General features: G+C 42.4%; 1 protein-coding gene across 1 annotated transcript in view; it reads right to left on the minus strand.

Moving 5' to 3' along the window:
• Nucleotides 1-16,471, minus strand: part of LOC128664932 (solute carrier organic anion transporter family member 1C1) — a 100,723-nt gene that overhangs the window by 6,107 nt on the left and 78,145 nt on the right. The window contains exons 2-3 of the mRNA XM_053719725.1: nt 6,875-6,956; nt 4,394-4,488 (exon numbers count right to left, since the gene is read on the minus strand). Of these exons, the coding sequence (XP_053575700.1) occupies nt 4,394-4,450 (57 nt within the window). The 5' untranslated portion in view covers nt 4,451-4,488; nt 6,875-6,956. The remainder of the gene's footprint in view (nt 1-4,393; nt 4,489-6,874; nt 6,957-16,471) is intronic.

Here is a 16,471-nt window from a genome sequence, read left to right on the forward strand (position 1 = left end):
AGCCCCGTATGCTGCAGTTTCTGCACGAGCCCTGTATGCTGCAGTTTCTGCGTGAGCCCCATATGCTGCAGTTTCTACGCGAACCCCGTATGCTGCAGTTTCTGCGCGAGCCCTGTATGCTGCAGTTTCTGTGCGAGCCCCTTATGCTGCAGTTTCTGCGCTAGCCCTGTATGCTGCAGTTTATGCGCGTACTCTGTATGCTGCAGTTTCTGTGTGAGCCCCATATGCTGCAGTTTCTGCGCGAGCCCTGTATGCTGCAGTTTCTGAGCGAGCCCCGTATGCTTCAGTTTCTGTGCGAGCCCCGTATGCTGCAGTTTCTGCGAGAGCCCCATATGCTGCAGTTTCTACGTGAGCCCCGTATGCTGCAGTTTCTGCGCGAGCCCTGTATGCTGCAGTTTCTGCGTGAGCCCCGTATGCTGCAGTTTCTGCGCGAGCCCTGTATGCTGCAGTTTCTGAACGAGCCCCGTATGCTGCAATTTCTGCGTGAGCCCCGTATGCTGCAGTTTCTGTGTGAGCCCCGTATGCTGCAGTTTCTGCGCGAGCCCTGTATGCTGCAGTTTCTGAACGAGCCCCGTATGCTGCAATTTCTGCGTGAGCCCCGTATGCTGCAGTTTCTGTGTGAGCCACGTATGCTGCAGATTCTGCGCGAGCCCTGTATGCTGCAGTTTCTGCGCGAGCCCTGTATGCTGCAGTTTCTGTGCGAGCCCCGTATGCTGCAGATTCTGCGTGAGCCCCTTATGCTGCAGTTTCTGTGTGAGCCACGTATGCTGCAGATTCTGCGTGAGCCCCGTATGCTGCATTTTCTGCTTGAGCCCCGTATGCTGCAGTTTCTGTGTGAGCCACGTATGCTGCAGATTCTGCGCGAGCCCCGTATGCTGCAGATTCTGCGTGAGCCCCTTATGCTGCAGTTTCTGCGCTAGCCCTGTATGCTGCAGTTTCTGCGTGAGCCCCGTATGCTGCAGTTTCTGCGCGAGCCCTGTATGCTGCAGTTTCTGAACGAGCCCCGTATGCTGCAATTTCTGCGTGAGCCCCGTATGCTGCAGTTTCTGTGTGAGCCACGTATGCTGCAGATTCTGCGCGAGCCCTGTATGCTGCAGTTTCTGCGCGAGCCCTGTATGCTGCAATTTCTGTGCGAGCCCCGTATGCTGCAGATTCTGCGTGAGCCCCTTATGCTGCAGTTTCTGTGTGAGCCACGTATGCTGCAGTTTCTGCGTGAGCCCCGTATGCTGCAATTTCTGCATGAGCCCCGTATGCTGCAGTTTCTGTGTGAGCCACGTATGCTGCAGATTCTGCGCGAGCCCTGTGTGCTGCAGTTTCTGCGCGAGCCCTGTATGCTGCAGTTTCTGTGCGAGCCCCGTATGCTGCAGATTCTGCGTGAGCCCCTTATGCTGCAGTTTCTGCGCTAGCCCTGTATGCTGCAGTTTCTGCGTGAGCCCCGTATGCTGCAGTTTCTGCGCGAGCCCTGTATGCTGCAGTTTCTGCGTGAGCCCCGTTTGCTGCAGTTTTTGCGCGAGCCCTGTATGCTGCAGTTTCTGTGTGAGCCCTGTATGCTGCAGTTTCTGTGCGAGCCCTGTATGCTGCAGTTTCTGCGTGAGCCCCGTTTGCTGCAGTTTCTGCGCGAGCCCTGTATGCTGCAGTTTCTGTGCGAGCCCCGTATGCTGCAGTTTCTGCGTGAGCCCCGTATGCTGCAGTTTCTGTGTGAGCCACGTATGCTGCAGTTTCTGCGCGAGCCCCGTATGCTGCAGTTCCCACGGGAGCCCCGTATGTTGCAGTTTCCGAGCGAGCCTTCAGGTTAGCCGGAAACAAGAGTTAAGACGCAGCGGTTTTAAGACCGCTGCTCCTTTACTCGTCAGCCACCTCTGAGGTGGTGGACAGCAATCATTCCGATCAGATACAATCGGGATGATTGACACCCCCTGCTAGCGGGGAATGTACAGGGGGCGGTATTGCAGAAGCATTTTACGAGAAATGCTTGTAAAATGATAAATGCTACAGCATACGCTATCTGCATTTATCGATGTGTGGCAGACATGATCAGCTACAGCGCCCGCACAATGTTAAACCGGCCCCAAAGAGCGCGTCCATATCTTTGTAAGCTGTTTTTTCCCCTTAGTGACCTATGTCTGTTTTTAATACATTTTGTATGCTGTGAACCAGGAGGTGTTTATATAAAGAGCTAACACTAAGAGCTAAGTTATAGCTATGGAAAACGTGAGTAGGATCAGTGGGGAACTGATGCAGATTGTATGTACTGTGTTACGCTATGATTGCTATTTTCTTTCATTTGAGGATTACTTCTGAGGGTCTATAAGAACAAGAATAAAGTTTGCACTTGCATCTTATATCAGAGGACTCTATGACTGTTTATATTTGATAGTTGACTCTTTGATGGTCTGTATTAGATTTCATTTATATTTATTTTACTTTATGTGCATTTGTGTTTTTTTCACCATTGTGATACATTTTATTTTTTATTATATATCATTAAACCATTACCATTACCCTTACGCATTTCTGCTTTCCCCACTTTACAGTTTCTGTTGAATTTCCAAAATTATAATGGAAGAAAACACAGCAAAAAAACTTAAGATGAAAAATAAAGAGAAACATAGAGAAATAACATTTTTATTAAATGTCTTCTATTTTACTGTATATTTAACCACTGCCACTTCATATCTGTATACAGATGGTCAGCCAATCAGAAACAGGCATACATGCATATGCTCCTATCACTGGCTGTATCATCATTTTAAAATTATTTGTAAAACATCATTTAAAAGATTTCACTATCTTTTTATTTTACTTTTTTAAATATCCATTTCTCTGCTCAGGCTTAAATGGATAGGAAAACCAACAGCAGCAATTTTAAACAACTTTCTAATTTACTTCTGTTGTCAAATGTTCTTTGTTCTCTTTGTGTCTTTTGTTATAAAGCAGAAAAGTACTCTTATGAGTGTGCACGTGTCTGCAGCAGTGTCCATTTGCAAGAGCACTAGATGGCAGCATGATTGCCTGGCTACCTAGGTATCTCTTCAACAAATTAATAATAGAAGTCAATTGGAAACTTTTTAACAATTGTATTCTCTGTCTGAATGTTTTACTCCGATCCCTTTGGGGAGGGAAGTTCTGCTCCACCAATAACGTTCTGTGTTTATCAGCCAATCACACAAGAGCTTTACCCTTTTAAATGAAGCCATAAAATAAGCTTAAAGGGACACTGAACCCAATTTTTTTATTTCATGATTCAGACAGAGCAGACATTTTAAGCAACTTTCTAATTTACTCCTATTATCAAATTGTCTTCATTCTCTTTATTTGAAATGCAGGAATGTAAGTTTAGATGCCGGCCCATTTTTGGTGAACAACCTGGGTTGTTTTTGCTGATTGGTGGATAAATTCATCCACCAATAAAAAAGTGCTGTCCAGAATATGAGCCAAAAAAAAAGCTTAGATGCCTTCTTTTTCAAATAAAGATAGCAAGAGAACATTTTTTTTTTATTAGGAGTAAATTAGAGCAGCAATTTTAAGCAACTTTCTATCTGAATCACGAAAGAAAATGTTTGGGTTTAGTGTCCCTTTAAATGGACATGAAACCCAATTTGTTTCTTTCCTGATTTAGAAAGAGCAGTCATTTTAAATAACTTTCTAATTTACTTCTATTTTCTAATTTGCTTCATTCTATTAATATCCTTTGCTTAAAAGCATATCTAGATAGGCTCAGTAGCTGCTGATTGGTGGCAGCACATAGATCCCTCGTGTGATTGGCTCTCCCATGTGCATATCTATTTCTTCAACAAAGGAAATCTAAAGAATTAGGCAAATTAGATGACATAAGTAAATTGGAAAGTTGCTTAAAATGGTCTCTATCTGAGTCATGAAAGAAAATGTTTGGGTTTCATGCAGTAAAATCTGGCAACTCTGACTTGAACCTGAAATGTAATTTTTTAACAGCAGAAAACTGCAAATGAACATAGGAAATAAAATGGGGGAGATGAAATGGTCGACATGCACAGAGCAATGTGTTCACTGCAGAGAAAGTGAGGTACCATGTGACCCATGAGAAGAAACCCTTTTGTGATACAAAGTGATGCACGGCTGATACCTTTAATAACCAACGTAGGGATCAGCAGCACTAAGGACAAGTCTGGGGCTACGTCATCAACTCACTGGTAAATACATTTGTCATAAATGTTTCACACAAAGTAACCAAATTAAAGCAAAGTATAAACACTTCCAAGTTTAACAAAAACAAAATAGAAATAAAATGAAAGTGTTGAAAGTTAAAACAATTCTTTGTATCTGCTGAAAGTCTGAAGTTACAGTTTATAAGCAGAGAAATGTTACTGTTTTTTTTTTACAAATAAACACAAACAGCACTAATTTATTTACAGACCTTTAGTTTTGGCACTTGACATCTTTTCTTTCCAGATGAATTTCCAGTTTTCTTCATGATTTCTTATTGTTAATTTGTTATGTCTTTAGACTTTTCTGTAATTAACATAATAAAAAGATAAATTAATTACAAGTTAAAACGTATATAGATTAATAAATGTACTTTGGGGACTCTTTACAAACAAACTATAAACTATTTCAGGGATTGATAAGATGGTGCTGGGATCACAAAAATCAAAACTTAACAGCTTACCTCATTAAAGGGACATAAATGAACAACATGAAAATGCACTAATGTTTGTATATAACTGTTTCACTCTGGCAAAGAGGTTAAACACATATGCCTAGATTTCAAGTGCTATTATACTGCACAATCCAATTCAATACCTATATTCTTCACTTAGAAGAAAATTTTATTTTTAAGTATGTATATATATTTATTTATTTAATGTGTGTGTATATTATTTATTATTATCAGGTATTTGTAGCGCTCCAACAGATTCTGCAATGCTGTAGACATAGGCGGTTTACAAGTTCACATTTATAGGGATCAAATGGGTAGAGGTCCCTGCCAAGAGTTGCACTGTTGTAGGTGATCTACAAACAGCTGGGCCCATAGACTTACATGCTAAGGGGTTCAAGGGGAAAGCAATGGAGTTAGGAAAGGTTAGTGTAGGTTGTATGCATCCCTGAACAGTAGAGTTTTTAGGGAGCGCTTGAAGCTGTTAAAACTATGGGAGAGTCTTATGGAGCGATGCAGAGGGTTCCAGGGAGCCAGTCTGGAGAAGTCCTGTAAACGGGAGTGTGAGGAGGTAACAAGAGAGGAGGAGAGGAGGAGATTGTGAGCAGAATGAAGGGGATGGGAGGGAGAGTATCTGGAGACTTAGGGGCCCATTTATCAAGCTCCGTATGGAGCTTGAAGGGCCGTGTTTATGACGAGCCTTCAAACTCGCCAGAAACACCAATTATGAAGCAGCAGTCTAAAGACTGCTGCTCCATAACCTGTCCGCCTGCTCTGAGGCCGTGGACAGAGATTGCGTGAAATCAACCCGGTCCAATACGATCGGGTTGATTGACACCCCCTGCTAGCGGCTGATTGGCTGCAAATCTGCAGGGGGCGGCTTTGCACCAGCAGTTCACAAGAGCTGTTGATGCAATGCTGAATGCGGAGAGCGATGTCTGTCGGACATGATCCACTGATCAGATCATGTTGGACAGACTTTTGTTAAATAGGCCCCAAGGTCTGAGATGTAGGGGGAGCCGTGCAGTTAAGGGCTTTTTATGTCAGAGTGAGAATTTCGTGTTTAATCCTGGAGGCAAGAGGAAGCCAATGAAGGGATTGGTAGAGAGGTGGAGCAGATGAAGAGCGACGTGTAAGGAAGATGAGCCTGGCAGAGGCATTCATTATGGATTGTAAAGGAGCTAGGCGGCAGCTAGGGAGACCAGAGAGGATGGAGTTGCAGTAATCAAGACGGGAAAGGATGAGAGAGTGGATTAAAATCTTAGTTGTGTCTTGTGTAAGGAAATGTCTAATTTTAGAGATGTTTTTTTAAGGTGGAAGCGGCAGGATTTAGCCAAGGACTGAATGTGAGGAGTGAAAGAGAGGTCTGAGTCAAGTGTGACCCCAAGACATTGAGAATGCGGGGTAGGGGTAATGGAGATTTAGGAAGAAGGGGGAAAAATAAAGAGCTCAGAAGGTTGAGGGAGTGGGAGATAAAGAGGTCATGGATAGAAGTGAGATTGTTGTAAACAGAGCGAGAGTTCCAGAGTGCACAAGTGAAGGGGGTGGTGGCTTTAGATGCAAGAGGAATGAGATTAAGGTTATCAGAGTTTTGTTTTTGAGGTTTATTGAAAGGCACACATGAATGTGCAAGGCTAGGAAGTTGTGAGGGACCAGGATTAGGGGAGATGTCACCAGCAGCTAGTATGAGCAAGAGGGAGAGTGACATGAGATGAGATGCAGATTTGCAGCAATGAGACTGTTTTTGGGATGAGGTGCAAAGGGGAGAGAGAGTCTTTTGGAATGTGTAAAGTTCATGAGTACAAAAGTAAGGTGAGGTTAAGAGAGATGGGCTAATGAACAGTGCAGGTGGTGAGGGAGAAAGAGTAATTGAATAAAGTAGTTTGTTATAGAGACAAAAGGTAGTAAAAAGGAATATGAAGGTATTGAGCATTATTATAAAAGTGGGAAACAGTGGCTAAAACAGTATTACAACAGGACTTGCCTTTTCCCTTGTCCAATCCTTGTTCAATTCTTGTATAATTCTTTTGCCCAAATGTTAATGCCTCACTTATAAATGTTCACTTAAGAGATGTGAACAGATGATGTTACAATACTGCTATCTAAACCTGCGATGCTAACCCCAGCAATGCTACCCCATAGAAGTGTTAGATTTATAGGACAGAGCTGACGTAGACAGAGTACATATGCCACAGAAAGCAGTGAGTTTGGAGGAGATGATGCTGGACCCAATTCACATACCAAAAGAGAGACTTGGACAGAGTACAATAGCCACAGAAAGCAGTGAGTTTTGAGGAGATGATGCTGGACCCAATTCACATACCTGAAAGCAGAAGAGAGAGAGTCAGGTTAACTTGTTGTGAGCATTGCTTAGCAGATGTCAATAAGCTATTTGTTAGATAAATAAGCGGCAGTGTGGTGAGTATTGAGTATAATCCTTGTATAATTATTTTGCCCAATTGTTAATGCCTCACTTTTAAATGTTTACTTAAGATATATCTATAGCAATGTAAGTATGCATGTATAGATAGATAAATAGATTGATAGATAGATAAATATATTAATAGATAAATAGATAGATAGATAAATAGATTGATAGATAGATAAATAGATTAATAGATAAATAGATTGATTGATAGATAAATAGATTAATAGATAAATAGATAGATAGATAGATAGATATATAGATAGATTGATAGATAGATAAATAGATTGATAGATAGATAAATAGATTAATAGATAAATAGATAGATAGATAGATAAATAGATTGATTGATAGATAAATAAATAGATGATATATAAAATTAAAAGTAACATTTGCTTCTAAAAATGCCTGCATGTGACAAGAAAGGGTCGTCATGTAAACTGCTGCCAGTGAGCACATGCAACCTGTTCTCTTCAAGAAGGGGAATCACTGATCACAGCACTAGATCAGTGATTCCCCAACACTGCAGGTCTTATCGTTGTTAGCTTCATGGGAGTGCCGGTGATGTCACCACAAATGTGCATGACACAGAGGGTACAGGATCGTGAAATGACAGACAGGTAAGAGAACTAGATGGAGGTTGCTGTTCAAACACCTAGATCTTAGCTCCCTTACTAGACACAAACACCTAGATCTCAGCTCCCTTACTAGACACAAACACCTAGATCTTAGCTCCCTTACTAGACACAAACACCTAGATCTCAGCTTCCTTACTAGCCCCTAGATCTCAGCCCCCTTACTAGACACAAGCCCCTAGATCTCAGCCCCCTTACTAGCCCCTAGATCTCAGCTCCCTTACTAGCCCCTAGATCTCAGCTCCCTTACTAGAAACAAGCCCCTAGATCTCAGCTCCCTTACTAGACACAAGCCCCTAGATCTCAGCTCCCTTACTAGACACAAGCCCCTAGATCTCAGCTCCCTTACTAGACACAAGCCCCTAGATCTCAGCTCCCTTACTAGACACAAGCCCCTAGATCTCAGCCCCCTTACTAGACACAAGCCCCTAGATCTCAGCCCCCTTACTAGACACAAGCCCCTAGATCTCAGCTCCCTTACTAGACACAAGCCCCTAGATCTCAGCCCCCTTACTAGACACAAGCCCCTAGATCTCAGCTCCCTTACTAGACACAAGCCCCTAGATCTCAGCTCCCTTACTAGACACAAGCCCCTAGATCTCAGCTCCCTTACTAGAAACAAGCCCCTAGATCTCAGCTCCCTTACTAGACACAAGCCCCTAGATCTCAGCTCCCTTACTAGACACAAGCCCCTAGATCTCAGCCCCCTTACTAGACACAAGCCCCTAGATCTCAGCTCCCTTACTAGACACAAGCCCCAAGATCTCAGCTCCCTTACTAGAAACAAGCCCCTAGATCTCAGCTCCCTTACTAGACACAAGCCCCTAGATCTCAGCTCCCTTACTAGACACAAGCCCCTAGATCTCAGCCCCCTTACTAGACACAAGCCCCTAGATCTCATCTCCCTTACTAGACACAAGCCCCTAGATCTCAGCCCCCTTACTAGACACAAGCCCCTAGATCTCAGCTCCCTTACTAGAAACAAACCCCTAGATCTCAGCTCCCTTACTAGCCACAAACCCATAGATCTCATCTCCTTACTAGCCACAAACCCATAGATCTCAGCCCCCTTACTAGACACAATGCCCTAGATCTCAGCTCCCTTACTAGAAACAAACCCCTAGATCTCAGCTCCCTTACTAGCCACAAACCTTTAGATCTCAGCTCCTTACTAGCCACAAACCCATAGATCTCAGCCCCCTTACTAGACACAATGCCCTAGATCTCAGCTCCCTTACTAGAAACAAACCCCTAGATCTCAGCTCCCTTACTAGCCACAAACCTTTAGATCTCAGCTCCTTACTAGCCACAAACCCCAAGATCTAAGCTCCCTTACTAGACACAAACCACTAGATCTCAGCTCCCTTACTAGCCACAAACCCATAGATCTCAGCTCCTTACTAGCCACAAACCCCAAGATCTAAGCTCCCTTACTAGATACAAACCCCTACATCTCAGCCCCCTTACTAGCCCCTAGATCTCAGCTCCCTTACTAGAAACAAACCCCTAGATCTCAGCTCCCTTACTAGCCACAAACCCATAGATCTCAGCTCCTTACTAGCCACAAACCCATAGATCTCAGCCCCCTTACTAGACACAATGCCCTAGATCTCAGCTCCCTTACTAGAAACAAACCCCTAGATCTCAGCTCCCTTACTAGCCACAAACCTTTAGATCTCAGCTCCTTACTAGCCACAAACCCATAGATCTCAGCCCCCTTACTAGACACAATGCCCTAGATCTCAGCTCCCTTACTAGAAACAAACCCCTAGATCTCATCTCCCTTACTAGACACAAACCTTTAGATCTCAGCTCCTTACTAGTCACAAACCCCAAGATCTAAGCTCCCTTACTAGACACAAACCACTAGATCTCAGCTCCCTTACTAGCCACAAACCCATAGATCTCAGCTCCTTACTAGCCACAAACCCCAAGATCTAAGCTACCTTACTAGATACAAACCCCTACATCTCAGCTCCCTTACTAGCCACAAGCCCATAGATCTCAGCTCCTTACTAGCCACAAACCCCAAGATCTAAGCTCCCTTACTAGACACAAACCCCTAGATCTCAGCTACCTTACTAGCCACAAACACCTATATCTCAGCTCCTTACTAGCCACAAACCCCAAGATCTAAGCTCCCTTACTAGATACAAACCCCTAGATCTCAGCCCCCTTACTAGCCACAAACCCCTAGATCTCATCTCCCTTACTAGCCACAAACCCCTAGATCTCAGCTCCTTACTAGCCACAAACCCCAAGATCTAAGCTCCCTTACTAGATACAAACCCCTAGATCTCAGCCCCCTTACTAGCCACAAACCCCTAGATCTCAGCTCCTTACTAGCCACAAACCCCAAGATCTAAGCTCCCTTACTAGATACATACCCCTAGATCTCAGCTCCCTTACTAGCCACAAACCCCTAGATCTCAGCTCCTTACTAGCCACAAACCCCAAGATCTAAGCTCCCTTACTAGAAACAAACCCCTAGATCTCAGCTCCCTTACTAGAAACAAACCCCTAGATCTCATCTCCCTTACTAGCCACAAACCCCTAGATCTCAGCTCCTTACTAGCCACAAACCCCAAGATCTAAGCTCCCTTACTAGACACAAACCACTAGATCTCAGCTCCCTTACTAGAAACAAACCCCTAGATCTCAGCTCCCTTACTAGCCACAAACCCATAGATCTCAGCTCCTTACTAGCCACAAACCCCAAGATCTAAGCTCCCTTACTAGACACAAACTACTAGATCTCAGCTCCCTTACTAGCCACAAACACCTATATCTCAGCTCCTTACTAGCCACAAACCCCAAGATCTAAGCTTCCTTACTAGATACAAACCCCTAGATCTCAGCTCCCTTACTAGCCACAAACCCATAGATCTCAGCTCCTTACTAGCCACAAACCCCAAGATCTAAGCTCCCTTACTAGACACAAACTACTAGATCTCAGCTCCCTTACTAGCCACAAACACCTATATCTCAGCCCCCTTACTAGCCACAAACCCCTAGATCTCAGCTCCTTACTAGCCACAAACCCCAAGATCTAAGCTCCCTTACTAGATACATACCCCTAGATCTCAGCTCCCTTACTAGCCACAAACCCCTAGATCTCAGCTCCTTACTAGCCACAAACCCCAAGATCTAAGCTCCCTTACTAGAAACAAACCCCTAGATCTCAGCTCCCTTACTAGAAACAAACCCCTAGATCTCATCTCCCTTACTAGCCACAAACCCCTAGATCTCAGCTCCTTACTAGCCACAAACCCCAAGATCTAAGCTCCCTTACTAGACACAAACCACTAGATCTCAGCTCCCTTACTAGAAACAAACCCCTAGATCTCAGCTCCCTTACTAGCCACAAACCCATAGATCTCAGCTCCTTACTAGCCACAAACCCCAAGATCTAAGCTCCCTTACTAGACACAAACTACTAGATCTCAGCTCCCTTACTAGCCACAAACACCTATATCTCAGCTCCTTACTAGCCACAAACCCCAAGATCTAAGCTTCCTTACTAGATACAAACCCCTAGATCTCAGCTCCCTTACTAGCCACAAACCCATAGATCTCAGCTCCTTACTAGCCACAAACCCCAAGATCTAAGCTCCCTTACTAGACACAAACTACTAGATCTCAGCTCCCTTACTAGCCACAAACACCTATATCTCAGCTCCCTTACTAGCCACAAACCCCAAGATCTCAGCTCCCTTACTAGATACAAACCCCTAGATCTCAGCCTCCTTACTAGCCACAAACCCCTAGATCTCAGCTCCCTTACTAGAAACAAACCCCTAGGTCTCATCTCCCTTACTAGCCACAAACCCCTAGATCTCAGCTCCTTACTAGCCACAAACCCCAAGATCTAAGCTCCCTTACTAGACACAAACCACTAGATCTCAGCTCCCTTACTAGTTACAAACCCCTAGATCTCAGCTCCCTTACGACACAAACCCCTAGACCGCAGCTCCCTTACTAGACACAAACCTCTAGATCTCAGCTCCCTTACTAGACACAAATACCTAGATCTTAGCTCCCTTACTAGCCACAAACTCCTAGATCTCAGCTCCCTTAGTAGACATAATCCCCTAGATCTCATCTCCCTTACTAGACACAAGCCCCTAGATCTTAGCTACCTTACTAGACACAAAACCCTATATCTCAGCTCCCTTACTAGCCACAAACCCCTAGATCTCAGCTCCCTTACTAGACACATACCCCTAGATCTTAGCTCCCTTACTAGCCACAAACCTCTAGATCTCAGCCCCCTTACTATACACAAACCCCTAGATCTCAGCTCCCTCACTAGCCACAAACCCCTAGATCTCAGCTCCCTTGCTAGCCATAAACCCCTAGATCTCAGCTCCTTACTAGCCACAAACCCCAAGATCTAAGCTCTCTTACTAGACACAAACCCCTAGATATCAGCCCCCTTACTAGAAACAAACCCCTCGATCTCAGCTCTCTTACTAGCCACAAACCCCTAAATCTCAGCTCCCTTATTAGCCACAAACCCCTAGATATCAGCTCCCTTATTAGAAACAAACCCCTCGATCTCAGCTCCCTTACTAGCCACACACACCTAGATCTCAGCTCCTTACTAGCCGCAAATCCCAAGATCTAAGCTCCCTTACTAGACACAAACCACTAGATCTCAGCTCCCTTACTAGTCATAAACCCCTAGATCTTAGCTCCCTTACTAGACACAAACCCCTAGATCTCAGCTCCCTTACTACTAGACACAAACCTCTAGATCTCAGCTCCCTTACTAGCCACAAACGCCTAGATCTCAGCTCCATTACTAGACATAATCCCCTAGATCTCAGCTCCCTTACTATACATAGCTCAGGGGTTAATGTGTGCAACATTGGGCAGCAATATATATATATATATATATATATATATATGTATATGAATATATACAGCCATGGCCAAAAATATTGGCACACTTGCATTTCTGTCACAAAATGCACCACTTCGCCCAAAAAATTGTTGCAATTACAAATGTTTAGGCATTCTCGTGTTTATTTCTTTTGTTTGTATTGGTAGGAGACAAAAAAGTGGAGAGAAAAAAAGCTCAATCTGACACATTAAACTCAAAACTACACAAAATGTACTGGACAAAATTATTGGCATCCTCAATTTAATATTTGGTAGCACACCCCTTGGAAAAAATAACTGAAGTCGATCGCTTCCTGTAACCATCAATGAGTTTCTTATACCTCTCTACTGGACCACTCTTCTTTTGCCAACTGCTCCATTTCTCTCAGATTGAAAGGGTACCTATTCCCAACTGCTGTTTTGAGATCTCTCCACAGGTGCTCTATGGAATTTAGATCTGGACTCATTGTTGGCCAGTTCAGTACTCTCCAGCGCTTTGTCTTAAACCATTTCTGGGTGTTTTTTTACGTGTGCTTTGGGTCATTGTCCTGCTGTAAGACACATGACCCCTGACAGAGACCTAACTTTCTGACACTGGAACCTAAATTGCATCACGGAATTTTTGGTAGTCTTCAGATTTTATAATGCCATGCACACAGTCAAGACATCCGGTGCCTGAAGCAGCAAAGCAACCCCAAAACATCAGTGAACCCCCACCATGTTTGACTGTAGGGATTGTATTCTTTTCTTTAAAAGCCTCCTTTCTTTTTCTGAAACAGTAGAATGATAGACTTTACCAAAAAGTTGTAATTTTGTTTTTCTGTCCATAGCACAATATCCCTAAAAGGATTTGGCTTCTTCAGGTAAGTTTTGACCCTCCTGGGTCTCCTACCATAGCGTCCCTTTCCATTCAGATGGCGAAATATAGTGCAAGCTAACACATTTGTATCCGGTGTCTGAAAGTCAGCTTGAATTTGTCCGGTAGTTGATCAAGGTTCTTTATTCACCATTCGAACAATCCTTCTTTGCAATCGTTGAGCAATTTTTCTCTTTCGTCCACGTCCAGGGAGATTAGCTGTAAACTTCTTGACAATGTTGTGCACAGTGGACACAGGAACATTAAGATCTCTGGAGATTGACTTATAACCTTGAGATTGTCCATGCTTTTGTACAATTTTTGTTCTCAAATCCTCAGACAATTCGTTGCTGCTCTTTCTCTTCTCCATGCCCAGTGTGGCACAGAGACACACAACAGAAAGGTTGAGTACATTTGTCACCATTTTAACTGGTTGCCGGTTTGATTTCTACATTGTCATCACCTGTTAATTGATACAGGTGAGTTTAATTACAAATTACAGGAGCATCACAAACTTGGAATGCAATTATTTCTTAAAATTTTGAGGCAGTGCCAATAATTTTGTACAGTTCATTTTTGGAGTTTTGCGAGGAATCTGTCAGATTTGGCTTTTTTTCTCCACTTTTTTTGTCATACCAATACAAACAAAAGAAATAAACATAAGAACGCCTAAACATTTGTAATTGCAACAGTTTTCTGGACAAAGTGGTGCATTATCTGACAGAAACGCAGGGGTGCCAATATTTTTTGACATGACTGTACATATATATTAATGTGTTAATATGTTTCTATACACAACTTAACACATAAATATATATGTATATAATTATATAAATATATATTTACTGGGAACACACAGTCCCCATAGACTTCAATGTAAAAGCACTTTTCAGTGTCATTTTTTTATATACACCCGACATCACTTTACTTTAACCCCTTATAACTGCTTTGTTATTTTTATTTTATATTGAATTACTGTTTACTTTATTTGGGGTGGCAATTAGGGCAACATTTTTATCTGGTTAAAAGCGCAAAGTGCTCCTGCAAGCTTGCGGGAGTATTAACCAGCCACTTGTAATGGCTGGTTATTTAACGTGCGCCCGTAAATGGGAAAATTAGCCCCTTTATGGGCGCACTTTAAAATATCGCTCCACATGTAGACCATAGTCACGAGGTAATGTCAAAAAAGAAAGAAACTTGGTTGACAAGAAAGGATGCACTTTTTAGCACTTCTGTCTCCCTAAAATAGAAACTAATAATTTCAGAAAGTGGAAGCTTGTTCTGAATTTAAAACATAACTTTTATTAATAACTTATCTGTTTAAAAAGAAACTACACACACACAGTGAAGTTAAAACCACAAAGAGGTTTAAAATAATATTCTAGAATTATATGTTGGATCATATGTCTAATAAAGAGTCGAATGTTAAGAGCACCTGTCTTGTTCACGGTGTTAACCTATGGTTCAAGGAGGGACAATGTTTATCTCCTGATATATACTATCTTCATGAATATTTATAAATTAAAGTCTGACCTTTATTATCCCAGGTCAGAACATGCAAATATATAAGTAAACTTACTAGTGTTTAGAATATTGATCTATTTGATTGGGTCATATTATAATGATGAAGATATTTAGTATGATAGACATATTTTTGCCAGGGATGGATTCCCAACTCTGGCCACACTAGTTGCGGTGATGTTCATACCGCAATGAATTCACCTATTTTAGAATGTAAATAAAACAGAAATTATTGTTCCTGAACCACCACACAGTGTTGTAATTGTAAAGATAACAATCCACTCATAGGTAAATGTTAAATAATATTTCCCCAGTAATTTCCCCAGTAATAGAGGGAGTGGATGATACTAGGATTGCTAGTTTAAATATCTTGCAGCCTATGAGTATATCACTATCTTCTCAAGATACTATAATATAATTAGCATATAGTGCTTATTTATTATTTTAGTAAGCACGGCTGCTGTGTATGTATATATACTTCCTAGTATTTATAATGTTGACATATATGATTGGATCATATTTGAATGATATTTTGTATGATATGCGTGTATTTGCCAGGAATGGATTCCCAACTCTGGCTCCACTGGTTACCGTGATGTGTATATCATAATAAACTCACCTATTTTAGAATGTGAATAAAACAGGAGTTATTTTTCTTAAACCACCAAACAGTTTTGTAATTGTAAGGATAGCAGCCCGCTCACAGGTAAATGTTAAAGTAATAACCTATTCGGACAGTTTTCCCCAGTACTAGAAAGAGTGAATTATATTCGGGTTGCTAGTTTAAATATCTTACAGTCTATAAGTATATCACTATCTTCTCAGAATACTGCTATTTAATTAGCGTATAGTGCTTAATTATTATTTTAGTTAGCACAACCGCTGTGGTCAACATAAAAAAAACTGCTTGTCTAGCAATATAATTTACAAAAGCCGGAATAACTGTAGTTATGCTTTCCATATTAACCCAGTTATATATTTAGAAATTTTACAGCTTTTGTTTGTACCGCTCACCCCCCAGTATACTGGATGTTAATTACAGCTGTACCGGAGTACACTATTCGGGTAAACAACACAGATGCTATAGTCTGTTCACTGAATCTCTAGCATAGCGGTTCCCAGCTGATTTAAATAAGTCATTGGCCGTTGCTAACTAACGGCTAGATTTAGAGTTTTGTCGATAACGACCCGCGTATCTAACGCTGGCTTTTTTCTGGCCGCACCTTTAAAATAACTCTGGTATTGAGAGTCCACAGAATGGCTGCGTTAGGCTCCAAAAAAGGAGCGTAGAGCATATTTAATGCAACTTCAACTCTCGATACCAGAGTTGCTTACGGACGCGGCCAGCCTCAAAAACGTGCTTGTGCACGATTCCCCCATAGGAAACAATGGGGCTGTTTGAGCTGAAAAAAAACCTAACACCTGCAAAAAACCCGCGTTCAGCTCCTAACGCAGCCCCATTGTTTCCTATGGGGAAACACTTCCTATGTCTGCACCTAACACCCTAACATGTACCC

This window comes from Bombina bombina, chromosome 6 (genome assembly GCF_027579735.1).
Source record: "Bombina bombina isolate aBomBom1 chromosome 6, aBomBom1.pri, whole genome shotgun sequence".
In the NCBI taxonomy this organism is placed as follows: Eukaryota; Metazoa; Chordata; class Amphibia; order Anura; family Bombinatoridae; genus Bombina; species Bombina bombina.